Genomic DNA, 15604 nt, shown 5'->3' on the forward strand with positions numbered 1-15604 from the left:
AAATAATACCTGCTCTGTGGTGGTCCTGACCATTGAAGAACAGGGTGAAAGGGGGCTAACAAAGCAGTCAGTAATTGTAGACCTACAGGTGCTTCTATATGGTAAGTGGAGATGATAAAATGGACAGCGAGTGTAGAAACAAGGAGGTGGTTTTAATGTTATGGCTGATCGGTGTATGTATATATATATACAGTATATATATATTTAAATACCATTTACGGATCAGTGATGTCATTGTGTCTAACATACAGGGGGAGAACTCAGACTGGACTCCTCACACGGCATTTTCCTCATCGTTTAGGTCTTTTATTATACTAAAAATTATACCTTTTTATTTCAAATATAATGATCTAGACGCACGTTTCTGAGCACTTTAAATAACCAGAAGATAAAACGTTTTAAGTGGAAAATCATTTTATTTAGTTTTGTCTTCACAGCTTTGATTGAGTAATAAAAATAAATATAAATATGAATGAAATCTGTTAAAATGTAATAAAAACGTGACATTATTATAAGATCATGTGATTGTAGAGGATTGGTGTTGTTATCAGTATCACAGTGTACGATGGAGTCCTGAGCTTCTCTTTGGTTTGGAACGTTTTCTCTCTCTCGTTTCTCTCAGTTCGGTTCCGCTCGGACGCTGGGAACCATGACGGTTTTTTTGCGAGCGAGGTGAAAGGCCACGCCCTTCTCATAATAAGCCGCTTCGTTGACGAAGATGGCGTGAAGCGGTTCTTCGTCTTCGTAGGTCAGAGTCTCTCCAGAGAAGGTGAGGAACACGGGGTCTCCACGTCTCAGGAGCTGGAAGTCTCGGTCCTGGATGAAGAAACAAAGTAAACAAAGAGTTATTAAAGATTTTATCTGTTTTTATTAGAGCTGCTTGTTAGGTGCAGTTTTTTACTCACTGCACAAGTACTGGAACTACAAACTGGGAACTGGAAACATTCACTGGCCACCAGTCTTGTACCAAAGCTAAGAGCTGTAACACATCCTCTTGCTTTATGTAGCTCTGTGTAGTTCTGTTTAGTTCTGCGCTAACTCTGTGGAGCCCTGTGGAGCTCTTTGTAGTTCTGTTCTAGCTTCGTGTAGCAATGTGTAGCTAGGTGCTTATTATGTGTAGCTTTGTGCTAACTCTGTTTAGCTCTATGTAGCTCTGTACTAACTTCGTCGCAGTTCTGTGCTAACGCTGTTAAGCTCTGTGCTTGCTCTGTGTAGCTCTGTGCTAGCTTAGAGTAGCTCTGTGTAGCTCTGTGCTAGATCTATGCTAGCACCATGAAGTTCTGTGCTAACTCTACTTAGCTCAGTGTAGTTTTGTGCTAGCTCTATGCTAGCATTGCGTAATTCTGTGCTAACCCTGTGTAGCCCCATACTAGCTTAGTGTATGTTTACTCTCTGTAGCTCTACGGAGTTATATGTCAACTCTCTGTAGCTCTGTGTAGTTCTGTACTAGATTTATGTAGTTCTGTGATAGCTCTGTGCAGCTCTGTGTCTTTTTTGTTACCTGTAGTTGTGGATGGATCATGGCTGAAGGTTTTTGAGTTTTGGGATCTCGGGGGTAATCCATGCTCCTCTCAATCATGTAACCGTCCACCTCACCCCCCTCTATTAGCTTCCCTAAAGGATGCAGAGGTAAAATATAACAGCTTATCGTTACAGATTAAACGTTTAATCATTTTAGATTTACTTTATATATGTGGAACTAAAAAGCAGTTAAATATTTTTAGCCTTTACATTTTATTCTAGGTGAGTTTGAAGTAAACAGGTTTATCAGTTCATTATTAATTTTTATTTATTTATTTATTTATTTATTTTAGTTGAGCTGCTTCCATATGGAGGTGTTGCCAAATCCAAACATTCTCTTAACTGACACAGTTTTTACGCTGGATGTCCTTCCTGGTGCAACCCTTCTTATTTTATCCGGGTTTGGGACTAGCACTGAGAGTGCACTGATAAGTTAACCCCCCCCATCCCCCCCACCGGCTCCAGACATAGCAAGTTATGCCTGTGTGGACATCCGACTTGCCGACAGCGCAGCTTTGAACCCATGATCTTGGGTTCCTACAGCAGAGGTGTCCTTGTGCAGTAAAATAAAAATAATAATAATATGCCTACTCAATTACTATAAACGGCACGTCCTTTTGATTCGAAAGAGATTATTACACTTCGTCGTTAAAGCAACTGTTTCCTGACAAGTTAAACATACACACTTCCCTCTGAATTCAGTGAAAAATATTGCTTTGGAGCCACCAAAAAGTTCAGGAACATTAATGCAGGTGTAACGCCGTTTTGATTTATGTACAAAGGAGATGTGGGGCGTTTTAGAACGCTTATATGTGATAGTGACACCTAGTGTTCAAACTAGGAATTACTTTTTTAGACCTTAGACCTGTGGGCCAACTTTCATTTAATTTCTAACATACCAGAAAGCGTATTTTGGACACCCCTGACCTAGAGAAACACTGTTAATTATAAAGGTTTATTGTTTGTGGTACAGATGTGGATTGCTGTGGTACAGATGGTAGGTTTGGTAGATGAGGTATTGGTTCTAGTCTCTGAGATCAGACTTACCTGAGTTGAAGAGTTTAACCCAGTCCAGAACAGAATCGACCCCCTGCTTCATGACGTTGTAGATGTCTGCTCTGACCACACTGTGTGGCTGCGGTCCCACCTCTATAGCTGAGCAAGCAAAAACCAAACGAGAAAAACAAAACATTTAAAGCACAGACAAGTACAGACTGTACGGTCAAAAGTATTTGGACACCTTTGGATGTAAGCTTGTTGATCGAGCCATTTCAAAAGACAAATGGTATTAAAATAGAGCAACACTTATGTCATCTTTTCAACTATTACATGAGTATGTCTGTGGGAATTTGTATGGCTGAGTGCTGATGTTCATTCCAGAGCTGTTCAGTGGGGGTGAGGTCAGGAGTTTCTTCAAATTGAGCTTTTCTTCATGTCTTTATAGAGCTCGCTTTGTGAATAGAAAAGGGCCTTCCCTAAACCGTTCCTTTATATAACTAATTTATTACACCTGTAAGCAACTGTTCAGGGTGTCCCAATATTTTTGACCATAAAATGTATATATAGCGTATTTTACCACCTGAGCGCCACTGTATGACCTTTCCATTAGAATTCTGTATAAATAGTCGTGTTTAATCGGGACACACTTACTGATTCCATTCTTGGAGAGAGATTCCATCGAATACGCGTCGTCATACTGAATATCCAATAACATCAGCCTCACAGGGACCGCCGTCACCTTCGTCTGTCCAACAAACACAGAGAGAAAACATTTCAAATGAGAGAGAGAGAGAAAGACAGACAGATAGACAGACAGACAGCTGGATAGATAGACAGGTAGACAAACAGATAGATAGACAAATATATAGATAAATAGACAGATAGACAGACAAATAGGCAGACAGACGGGCAGATAGACAGACGGGCAGATAGACAGACGGGCAGATAGACAGACAGACAGACAGCTGGATAGATAGACAGGTAGACAGGCAAACAGATAGATAGACAAATATATAGATAAACAGACAGATAGACAGACAAATGGGCAGACAGACGGGCAGATAGACAGACGGGCAGATAGACAGACAGACCAACCGATAGACGTATAGATAGATATATAGATAGACAGACAGACAGATAGATAGACAGACAGAAAGATAATTAGATTTACATGTCACATTTACATTACAGACAGACAGAAAAATAGATAGGCACAGACAGACAGAAGGATAAATAGACAAACATGATAGATAGATAGATAGATAGATAGATAGATAGATAGATAGATAGATAGATAGATAGATAGATAGATAGATAGATAGATAGATAGATAGATAGAGACACAGGCAGCTAGACAGATAGACAAACAGATAGACAAACAAATATATAGATAAATAGACAGATAGAGACAGATAGACAAACGGATAGATAGACAAATACAGTGTATCACAAAAGTGAGTACACCCCTCACATTTCTGCAAATATTTCATTATAGCTTTTCATGGGACAACACTATAGACATGAAACTTGGATATAACTTAGAGTAGTCAGTGTACAGCTTGTATAGCAGTGTAGATTTACTGTCTTCTGAAAATAACTCAACACACAGCCATTAATGTCTAAATAGCTGCAACATAAGTGAGTACACCCCACAGTGAACATGTCCAAATTGTGCCCAAATGTGTCGTTGTCCCTCCCTGGTGTCATGTGTCAAGGTCCCAGGTGTAAATGGGGAGCAGGGCTGTTAAATTTGGTGTTTTGGGTACAATTCTCTCATACTGGCCACTGGATATTCAACATGGCACCTCATGGCAAAGAACTCTCTGCGGATGTGAGAAATAGAATTGTTGCACTCCACAAAGATGGCCTGGGCTATAAGAAGATTGCTAACACCCTGAAACTGAGCTACAGCATGGTGGCCAAGGTCATACAGCGGTTTTCCAGGACAGGTTCCACTCGGAACAGGCTTCGCCAGGGTCGACCAAAGAAGTTGAGTCCACGTGTTCGGCGTCATATCCAGAGGTTGGCTTTAAAAAATAGACACATGAGTGCTGCCAGCATTGCTGCAGAGGTTGAAGACGTGGGAGGTCAGCCTGTCAGTGCTCAGACCATACGCCACACACTGCATCAACTCGGTCTGCATGGTCGTCATCCCAGAAGGAAGCTGACGCACAAGAAAGCCAGCAAACAGTTTGCTGAAGACAAGCAGTCCAAGAACATGGATTACTGGAATGCCCTGTGGTCTGACGTGACCAAGATAAACTTGTTTGGCTCAGATGGTGTCCAGCATGTGTGGCGGCGCCCTGGTGAGAAGTACCAAGACAACTGTATCTTGCCTACGGTCAAGCATGGTGGTGGTAGCATCATGGTCTTGGGCTGCATGAGTGTTGCTGGCACTGGGGAGCTGCAGTTCATTGAGGGAAACATGAATTTCAACATGTACTGTGACATTCTGAAACAGAGCATGATCCCCTCCCTTCGAAAACTGGGCCTCATGGCAGTTTTCCAACAGGACAACGACCCCAAACACAACCTCCAAGATGACAACTGCCTTGCTGAAGAAGCTGAAGGTAAAGGTGATGGACTAAACCCAATTGAGCACCTGTGGCGCATCCTCAAGTGGAAGGTGGAGGAGTTCAAGGTGTCTAACATCCACCAGCTCCGTGATGTCATCATGGAGGAGTGGAAGAGGATTCCAGTAGCAACCTGTGCAGCTCTGGTGAATTCCATGCCCAGGAGGGTTAAGGCAGTGCTGGAAAATAATGGTGATCACACAAAATATTGACACTTTGGGCACAATTTGGACATGTTCACTGTGGGGTGTACTCACTTATGTTGCCAGCCATTTAGACATTAATGGCTGTGTGTTGAGTTATTTTCAGAAGACAGTAAATCTACACTGCTATACAAGTTGTACACTGACTACTCTAAGTTATATCCAAGTTTCATTTCTATAGTGTTGTCCCATGAAAAGATATAATGAAATATTTGCAGAAATGTGAGGGGTGTACTCACTTTTGTGATACACTGTATATAGATAAATAGACAGATAGACGGACAAATGGGCAGACAGACAGACGGATAGATAGACAGATGGGCAGATAGACAGACAGACAGACCAACCGATAGATAGACGTGTATATATATATATAGATAGACAGACAGATAGATAGACCGACAGACAGACCGACAGACAGACTGACCGACAGATAGACAGACAGACAAATAGACAGCAAGATAATTAGATTTACATGTCACATTTACATTACAGACAGACAGAAGGATAAATAGACAGACATGATAGATAGATAGACACAGGCAGCTAGACAGATAGAGACAGATAGACAGACAGACAGACAGACAGACAGACTGATAGATAGATAGACAGGCCGACGAACAGATACACAGAAAGGTAATTAGATAGACATGATAGATAGTATGATAGAAAGATAGACAGACAGACAGATAGACAGGCAGGCAGGCAGACAGATAGACAAGACTCAGGAATGGGAACAGCTAGGTATGTATAATAATAATAATAATAATTTACATTTATGGCATTTAGCAGACGCTGTTATCCAGAACTGTGACAGTATATTGTCCAAGCAATTGAGGGTTAAGGGCCTTGTTCAAGGGCCCAACTGTGGCAACCTGGCAGTGGTGGGGCTTGAACCAGTAAAATGTTATTTATATATATAAAGCAACATAAAGAGAAAAAAAAGCAAACTAAACAGACTGAATCAGTTTCTGAGCTTGTGTGGTGTGCAGTGGAGCAGTCGTGTGTTATTGGGAGGTTTTGGACGTGCCTGTATGTATTTGTAGAGGTGCAAGCAGATCCAGTTTTTCCAGAAGTAGGAGATGATGGTCAGGCCCATGTGAGCCGTGGTGTTATGGAGGTCACAGAGAACATCAGTAGCACTGGCCGCGCCTTTTGGACCCAGCAGAGAGTTTAGTTCCTGAGCTCTTCGGATCTCGTACGGCGTGTCCTCTCCGATCGGAGTGCTAAAAAAGACGGGAAATAAAAATCAGAGTTCTTTATTTTATCATAGACGCCCCTCTGATTTCAAAGTACTAAGAACTGTTATGTAAAAAGAGCTGATTTTGCTGTGCTATCGGCCAGTCGGGCGTCTACTTGGACCCTTTGCAACCCTAACCAGGATAAAGCACACCACTGCTAAGACGTTACAGGTGCTGTCGACTGTCCGGGCGTCTACACAGACATGATTGGCTAAGTCTAAGGGGAAGGGGAAGTGGCCGAAGTCCTGCAGTTGATTCCTGCCTTGAAGCCAGAGTTTCCGGTTGAACCAGACCCACCGCAATCCTGTCTAGGGGGAAAGGGGGGTGGCCCAACCCTGCACTTGATTCCTGCCTCACAGCCAGTGTTTCCAGTCGAACCGGACCCACTGCAACCCTGACCACTGCTAAGATCCGGGTTTGAATGTCTCATGTGCTATTGACTGTCCAGGCATCTACACAGACATGATTAGCTAGGTCTAGGGGGAAAGGGGGGTGGCCCAACCCTGCAATGGATTGGCGCCTTGTCTAGCGTATTCCTGCTTGCAGCCAGTGTTTCCAGTCGAACTGGACCCACTGCAATCCTGACCAGGATGAAGCCCAACACAACTGAGATTCGGGTTTCAATGTCTCATGTGCTATTGACCGGCCGGGCGTTTACACAGACATAATTGGCTAAGTCTGAGGAGAACGGGGGTGGTCGAAGTCCTGCAGTGCATTCCTGCCTTGCGGCCAGTGTTTCCAGTTAAACCAGACCCACCGCAACCCTGACCAGGATGAAGCCCAGCACCTCTGAGATCCGGGTTTGAATGTCTTATGTGCTATTGACCGGCTGGGCGTCTACACAGACATGAATGGATAAGTCTAAGAGGAAAGGGGGGGGCTCAAGCTCTGCAGCTGATTGGCTCCCTGTCTAGCGTATTCCTGCCTTGCAGCCAGTGTTTCCAGTTGAACCAGACCCACCGCAACCCTGACCACTGCTTAGATCCGGGTTTGAATGTCTCATGTGCTATCGACCGGCCAGTAGTCTACACAGACAGGCTATGTCTGAGGGAAAGGAAAGGTGTGTCGAAGCCCTGCAGTGGATTGGCGCCCTGTCCAGTGTTTCTGGTCGGACTGGACCCACCACAATCCTGACTAGGATAAAATGCACCACTGCAAAGATCCAGGTTTGAATGTCACAGGTGCTATCGACTGGCCGGGCGTCTACACAGACATGATTGGCTTAGCTTAAGTGGAAGGGGGTGTGGCCCAAGCCCTGACCAGGATAAACGAATATGTATGAATATAATGAACAGATTATCAGGGCTGGATACCCGGCTGGCACGATGCCCCCCTGACCTGAGAATGGCGCTGGTGAAGCAGCGGTTCAGATCTTTATCCACGTATCTCTTGCACGCCTCGACGGCTCGTGGGTTGGACAGCACGGCGGTGAGACTGAAGGGGAACGCTTCGCCTCTCTCCTTCATCTGCCTCTCCAGCTCCTGTACCACGTACACGCCCGACAGCTCGTTGCCGTGTGTGCCACCGCAAACCGCCACCCGGCGCAGCACTGGGAAAGTGATCAGCTCCATCTAACGACAGACACAACACACAAACACTTAGCAGCCGAAAGTATGCGGACACCTGGGTGTGAGTGAATGCGCACAACTTCCCACAGACATACTCTAAAGTCTCATGGTCAGGCTTCCAAATACTATTGGCCACATAACGTATCTGTTATTAAGTGCTGAATCAGAGATCTTTGGGCTAAAAATACCTATACTGTGTTGGACTCCTGCCCCGTAGGACAGGAAGCATTTGCTGCAGGCTAGATGATAGACAGACAGAGATAGACAGGCAGATAGACAGATGATATACAGATGATAGATAAGATAGACAGACAGACAGATAGACAAGACTCAAGAATGGGAACAGCTAGGTATGTATAATAATAATCATTTACATTTACGGCATTTAGCAGACGCTGTTATCCAGAACTGTGACAGTATATTGTCCAAGCAATTGAGGGTTAAGGGCCTTGTTCAAGGGCCCAATAATAATAACAGGCAAAGCCGCTCAGGTGGCGCAGCGGTAAAGTACGCTAGCTCACCAGAGTTGGGGTTTCGAATACATCGTATCGAATCTCGGCTCTGCCTTCCGACTGGGCTTGGGCGGCAGCATGAACAAATATTGGCTGTTGTTCAGGGTTAGGGGTAAAAAGTCGGATCATAGGTCCTCATAACTGGTGCGACTGCGGCCCCTGCTGGCTGACTGATGGCATAATGCTGATGGGGGTGTGGCCCTCCGTACACAGTGCCCGTCAAGTGTATGAACTCGACTCGTGCAGGTGAAAAATGCAGTCAGTACTGACTGAGCGTACCGGAGGGGCGTATATCAGTTGAGAGGCGTCCTCAGTCAGCGGTGAAGGGTCGAATAGAGTAGTATAGAGGACGCATTCGGGGTAATTGGACACAACTAGATTAGGGGAGAAAAATTGGGGGGAAAAATAGTAAATAATAAAAAATAATAATAATAATAACAGGCACAACTTCCCACAGACATACTTCAAAGTCTCATAGTCAGGCGTCCAAATACTTTCTGCCACATAACGTATCTGTTATTAAGTGCTGAATCAGAGATCTTTGGGTTAAAAATACCTATACTGTGTTGGACTCCTGCCCTGTAAGACAGGAAGCGTTTGCTGCAGGCTAATTATTAATATTTAGGTGAATCATCACATTAAACCGCACATTCAATTAGAAAAACCTTCATGCTGTTTTATTTACATATTTTAACATTAATTTCTTCAGTCTGCAAGCCTGTCAAACCACCCAAGAACCAGATCAAAACAGAAATGTGTGATTATTTAATAATAAGAAGTAAAATAAACAATAATAAGAAGAATTACACAATCATTAGGTCGTAATTCCAAACTGTCTGCAGTTTACTCTGCTAGGTTAAAACCTGAAACTGTGAGGTTGAAGTGAGTAAAAATAAATGCCAGTCTTACCAGTCAGTGTTTGGAGGAGAGAGCTGCAGTGTGTGTCTGTTTCTTCTCAAAAACAAAGTTTTACAACCTTTGCACTGTGTGTGTGTGTGTGTGTGTGTGTGTGTGTGTGTCTTGAGCATGCGTACAACTCGAACAGAACGGTGTACACACATCCTGCTGAACTTGTATTTTACTATGCGCGCATCAATCCAGCCACACCTACTGCACACACACACACACACACACACACACACATATTTTAATCATTTATGCAACTGCTGCAACCGAATCAGTGGAAAACACACGAACCCGAATAAAAACACAAACACATGGAATGACTTTAGTAACTACCGCGCACAACGCAGCACTGCAGCACGCCACACCTACACCCACACCCACAGCACGTGTACTTCACACACACACACACACACACACACACACACACACACACTGTATCATAAACAGTGTATCATACTATACCCCCATGCACAAAATACACACCTCTATGCACTGTACGCTACACACACACTGTATCATAAACAGTGTATCATAACACACTGCACCAAACACACACACAAACACACTCTCTCATTATATATATATATGTGTGTGTGTGTGTGTGTATGTCATAAACACAATGCAAAACACACTGCACCAAATACACACTTCTATACACTGTATGCTACACACACACACACACACACACAAATATATGTATGTAAGTATCTGTATCTGTGAGTGTGTATGTAGGTATGTGTGTACATATGTGTGTGTTTGTATGTGTGTATATGTGTGTGTATGTATGTATATATGTATGTATAAATGTGTATGTGTGTATGTATATATGTATGTATAAATGTGTATGTATGTGTGTATGTATATATGTATGTATATATGTATGTATAAATGTGTATATATATGTGTGTATGTTTGTGTATGTATATATGTATGTATATATGTATGTATAAATGTGTATGTGTGTGTGTATGTGTGTATGTATATATGTATGTATAAATGTGTATGTGTGTGTGTATGTGTGTATGTATATATGTATGTATATATGTATGTATAAATGTGTATGTGTGTGTGTATGTATATATGTATGTATATATGTATGTATAAATGTGTATGTGTGTGTATGTGTGTATGTATATATGTATGTATATATGTATGTATAAATGTGTATATATATGTGTGTATGTTTGTGTATGTATATATGTATGTATAAATGTGTATATATGTGTGTGTATGTTTGTGTATGTATATATGTATGTATAAATGTGTATATATGTGTGTGTATGTTTGTGTATGTATATATGTATGTATAAATGTGTATGTGTGTGTGTGTGTGTATGTATATATGTACAGTGTATCACAAAAGTGAGTACACCCCTCACATTTCTGCAAATATTTCATTATATCTTTTCATGGGACAACACTATAGACATGAAACTTGGATATAACTTAGAGTAGTCAGTGTACAGCTTGTATAGCAGTGTAGATTTACTGTCTTCTGAAAATAACTCAACACACAGCCATTAATGTCTAAATAGCTGGCAACATAAGTGAGTACACCCCACAGTGAACATGTCCAAATTGTGTCCAAATGTGTCGTTGTCCCTCCCTGGTGTCATGTGTCAAGGTCCCAGGTGTAAATGGGGAGCAGGGCTGTTAAATTTGGTGTTTTGGGTACAATTCTCTCATACTGGCCACTGGATATTCAACATGGCACCTCATGGCAAAGAACTCTCTGAGGATGTGAGAAATAGAATTGTTGCTCTCCACAAAGATGGCCTGGGCTATAAGAAGATTGCTAACACCCGGAAACTGAGCTACAGCATGGTGGCCAAGGTCATACAGCGGTTTTCCAGGACAGGTTCCACTCGGAACAGGCTTCGCCAGGGTCGACCAAAGAAGTCGAGTCCACGTGTTCGGCGTCATATCCAGAGGTTGGCTTTAAAAAATAGACACATGAGTGCTGCCAGCATTGCTGCAGAGGTTGAAGACGTGGGAGGTCAGCCTGTCAGTGCTCAGACCATACACCGCACACTGCATCAACTCGGTCTGCATGGTCGTCATCCCAGAAGGAAGCTGACGCACAAGAAAGCCAGCAAACAGTTTGCTGAAGACAAGCAGTCCAAGAACATGGATTACTGGAATGCCCTGTGGTCTGACGAGACCAAGATAAACTTGTTTGGCTCAGATGGTGTCCAGCATGTGTGGCGGCGCCCTGGTGAGAAATACCAAGACAACTGTATCTTGCCTACAGTCAAGCATGGTGGTGGTAGCATCATGGTCTTGGGCTGCATGAGTGTTGCTGGCACTGGGGAGCTGCAGTTCATTGAGGGAAACATGAATTCCAACATGTACTGTAACATTCTGAAACAGAGCATGATCCCCTCCCTTCGAAAACTGGGCCTCATGGCAGTTTTCCAACAGGACAACGACCCCAAACACAACCTCCAAGATGACAACTGCCTTGCTGAGGAAGCTGAAGGTAAAGGTGATGGACTAAACCCAATTGAGCACCTGTGGCGCATCCTCAAGTGGAAGGTGGAGGAGTTCAAGGTGTCTAACATCCACCAGCTCCGTGATGTCATCATGGAGGAGTGGAAGAGGATTCCAGTAGCAACCTGTGCAGCTCTGGTGAATTCCATGCCCAGGAGGGTTAAGGCAGTGCTGGATAATAATGGTGGTCACACAAAATATTGACACTTTGGGCACAATTTGGACATGTTCACTGTGGGGTGTACTCACTTATGTTGCCAGCTATTTAGACATTAATGGCTGTGTGTTGAGTTATTTTCAGAAGACAGTAAATCTACACTGCTATACAAATTGTACACTGACTACTCTAAGTTATATCCAAGTTTCATGTCTATAGTGTTGTCCCATGAAAAGATATAATAAAATATTTGCAGAAATGTAAGGGGTGTACTCACTTTTGTGATACACTGTATGTATAAATGTGTATGTGTGTGTGTGTGTATGTATATATGTATGTATAAATGTGTATATATGTGTGTGTATGTTTGTGTATGTATATATGTATGTATATATGTGTGTGTGTGTATGTATATATGTATATATGTATGTATAAATGTGTATATATGTGTGTGTATGTTTGTGTATGTATATATGTATGTATAAATGTGTATATATGTGTGTGTATGTTTGTGTATGTATATATGTATGTATAAATGTGTATGTGTGTGTGTGTATGTATATATGTATGTATAAATGTGTATATATGTGTGTGTATGTTTGTGTATGTATATATGTATGTATAAATGTGTATGTGTGTGTGTGTATGTATATATGTATGTATAAATGTGTATATATGTGTGTGTATGTTTGTGTATGTATATATGTATGTATAAATGTGTATATATGTGTGTGTATGTTTGTGTATGTATATACCTGTATGTATGTATATATGTGTGTGTGTGTATGTATATATGTATATATGTATGTATAAATGTGTATATATGTGTGTGTATGTTTGTGTATGTATATATGTATGTATAAATGTGTATGTGTGTGTGTGTGTGTATGTATATATGTATGTATAAATGTGTATATGTGTGTGTATGTTTGTGTATGTATATATGTATGTATAAATGTGTATATATATGTGTGTGTATGTTTGTGTATGTATATATGTATGTATATATGTTTGTATAAATGTGTATATATGTATGTGTGTGTATGTATATATGTATGTATAAATGTGTATACATGTGTGTATGTACGTATATATGTATGTATATATGTATGTATATATGTATGTATAAATGTGTATACATGTGTGTGTATGTATATATGTACAGTGTATCACAAAAGTGAGTACACCCCTCACATTTCTGCAGCTATTTAAGTATATCTTTTCATGGGACAACACTGACAAAATGACACTTTGACACAATGAAAAGTAGTCTGTGTGCAGCTTATATAACAGTGTAAATTTATTCTTCCCTCAAAATAACTCAATATACAGCCATTAATGTCTAAACCACCGGCATCAAAAGTGAGTACACCCCTTAGTGAAAGTTCCTGAAGTGTCAATATTTTGTGTGGCCACCATTATTTCCCAGAACTGCCTTAACTCTCCTGGGCATGGAGTTTACCAGAGCTTCACAGGTTGCCACTGGAATGCTTTTCCACTCCTCCATGACGACATCACGGAGCTGGCGGATATTCGAGACTTTGCGCTCCTCCACCTTCCGCTTGAGGATGCCCCAAAGATGTTCTATTGGGTTTAGGTCTGGAGACATGCTTGGCCAGTACATCACCTTTACCCTCAGCCTCTTCAATAAAGCAGTGGTCGTCTTAGAGGTGTGTTTGGGGTCATTATCATGCTGGAACACTGCACTGCGACCCAGTTTCCGGAGGGAGGGGATCATGCTCTGCTTCAGTATTTCACAGTACATATTGGAGTACATGTGTCCCTCAATGAAATGTAACTCCCCAACACCTGCTGCACTCATGCAGCCCCAGACCATGGCATTCCCACCACCATGCTTGACTGTAGGCATGACACACTTATCTTTGTACTCCTCACCTGATTGCCGCCACACATGCTTGAGACCATCTGAACCAAACAAATTAATCTTGGTCTCATCAGACCATAGGACATGGTTCCAGTAATCCATGTCCTTTGTTGACATGTCTTCAGCAAACTGTTTGCGGGCTTTCTTGTGTAGAGACTTCAGAAGAGGCTTCCTTCTGGGGTGACAGCCATGCAGACCAATTTGATGTAGTGTGCGGCGTATGGTCTGAGCACTGACAGGCTGACCCCCCACCTTTTCAATCTCTGCAGCAATGCTGACAGCACTCCTGCGCCTATCTTTCAAAGACAGCAGCTGGATGTGACGCTGAGCACGTGCACTCAGCTTCTTTGGACGACCAACGCGAGGTCTGTTCTGAGTGGACCCTGCTCTTTTAAAACGCTGGATGATCTTGGCCACTGTGCTGCAGCTCAGTTTCAGGGTGTTGGCAATCTTCTTGTAGCCTTGGCCATCTTCATGTAGCGCAACAATTCGTCTTTTAAGATCCTCTGAGAGTTCTTTGCCATGAGGTGCCATGTTGGAACTTTCAGTGACCAGTATGAGAGAGTGTGAGAGCTGTACTACTAAATTGAACACACCTGCTCCCTATGCACACCTGAGACCTAGTAACACTAACAAATCACATGACATTTTGGAGGGAAAATGACAAGCAGTGCTCAATTTGGACATTTAGGGGTGTAGTCTCTTAGGGGTGTACTCACTTTTGTGATACACTGTATGTATGAATGTGTATGTACAGGGGTTGGACAAAATAACTGAAACACCTGTCATTTTAGTGTGGGAGGTTTCATGGCTAAATTGGACCAGTCTGGTGGCCAATCTTCATTAATTGCACATTGCACCAGTAAGAGCAGAGTGTGAAGGTTCAATTAGCAGGGTAAGAGCACAGTTTTGCTCAAAATATTGCAATGCACACAACATTATGGGTGACATACCAGAGTTCAAAAGAGGACAAATTGTTGGTGCACGTCTTGCTGGCGCATCTGTGACCAAGACAGCAAGTCTTTGTGATGTATCAAGAGCCACGGTATCCAGGGTAATGTCAGCATACCACATCCAACAGGATTAACTGTGGACGCAAGAGGAAGCTGTCTGAAAGGGATGTTCGGGTGCTAACCCGGATTGTATCCAAAAAACATAAAACCACGGCTGCCCAAATCACGGCAGAATTAAATGTGCACCTCAACTCTCCTGTTTCCACCAGAACTGTCCGTCGGGAGCTCCACAGGGTCAATATACACGGCCGGGCTGCTATAGCCAAACCTTTGGTCACTCGTGCCGATGCCAAACGTCGGTTTCAATGGTGCAAGGAGCGCAAATCTTGGGCTGTGGACAATGTGAAACATGTATTGTTCTCTGATGAGTCCACCTTTACTGTTTTCCCCACATCCGGGAGAGTTACGGTGTGGAGAAGCCCCAAAGAAGCGTACCACCCAGACTGTTGCATGCCCAGAGTGAAGCATGGGGGTGGATCAGTGATGGTTTGGGCTGCCATATCATGGCATTCCCTTGGCCCAATACTTGTGCTAGA

The 15604-nt window shown here is 42.6% G+C and overlaps 1 protein-coding gene across 1 annotated transcript; it reads right to left on the reverse strand.

Moving 5' to 3' along the window:
- Window positions 1-396: 396 nt before the first annotated feature.
- LOC134326423 (N-acyl-aromatic-L-amino acid amidohydrolase (carboxylate-forming) B-like) lies at window positions 397-9609 on the reverse strand. Its single transcript, XM_063008581.1, has 7 exons — window positions 9527-9609; window positions 7876-8108; window positions 6327-6522; window positions 3172-3265; window positions 2569-2676; window positions 1502-1614; window positions 397-816 (listed from the first exon to the last, which is right to left on the reverse strand). The coding sequence occupies exons 2-7, from the start codon at window positions 8106-8108 to the stop codon at window positions 619-621; spliced, it is 942 nt and encodes a 313-aa protein (XP_062864651.1). The 5' UTR covers window positions 9527-9609; the 3' UTR covers window positions 397-618.
- Window positions 9610-15604: the final 5995 nt, after the last annotated feature.

The sequence above is a fragment of the Trichomycterus rosablanca genome, chromosome 14 (genome assembly GCF_030014385.1).
Source record: "Trichomycterus rosablanca isolate fTriRos1 chromosome 14, fTriRos1.hap1, whole genome shotgun sequence".
Classification (NCBI taxonomy): Eukaryota; Metazoa; Chordata; class Actinopteri; order Siluriformes; family Trichomycteridae; genus Trichomycterus; species Trichomycterus rosablanca.

What these genes read in the sequence shown, in the direction of transcription:
- LOC134326423 (XM_063008581.1), bottom strand. Translation starts at nt 8,108, where the DNA reads ATGGAGCTGATCACTTTCCCAGTGCTGCGCCGGGTGGCGGTTTGCGGT. An exon ending in TTCACCAGCGCCATTCTCAG is followed by an intron (nt 6,523 to 7,875) that starts GTCAGGGGGGCA and finishes CGTCTTTTTTAG; the next exon opens with CACTCCGATCGGAGAGGACA. An exon ending in GGTTAAACTCTTCAACTCAG is followed by an intron (nt 1,615 to 2,568) that starts GTAAGTCTGATC and finishes TGCATCCTTTAG; the next exon opens with GGAAGCTAATAGAGGGGGGT.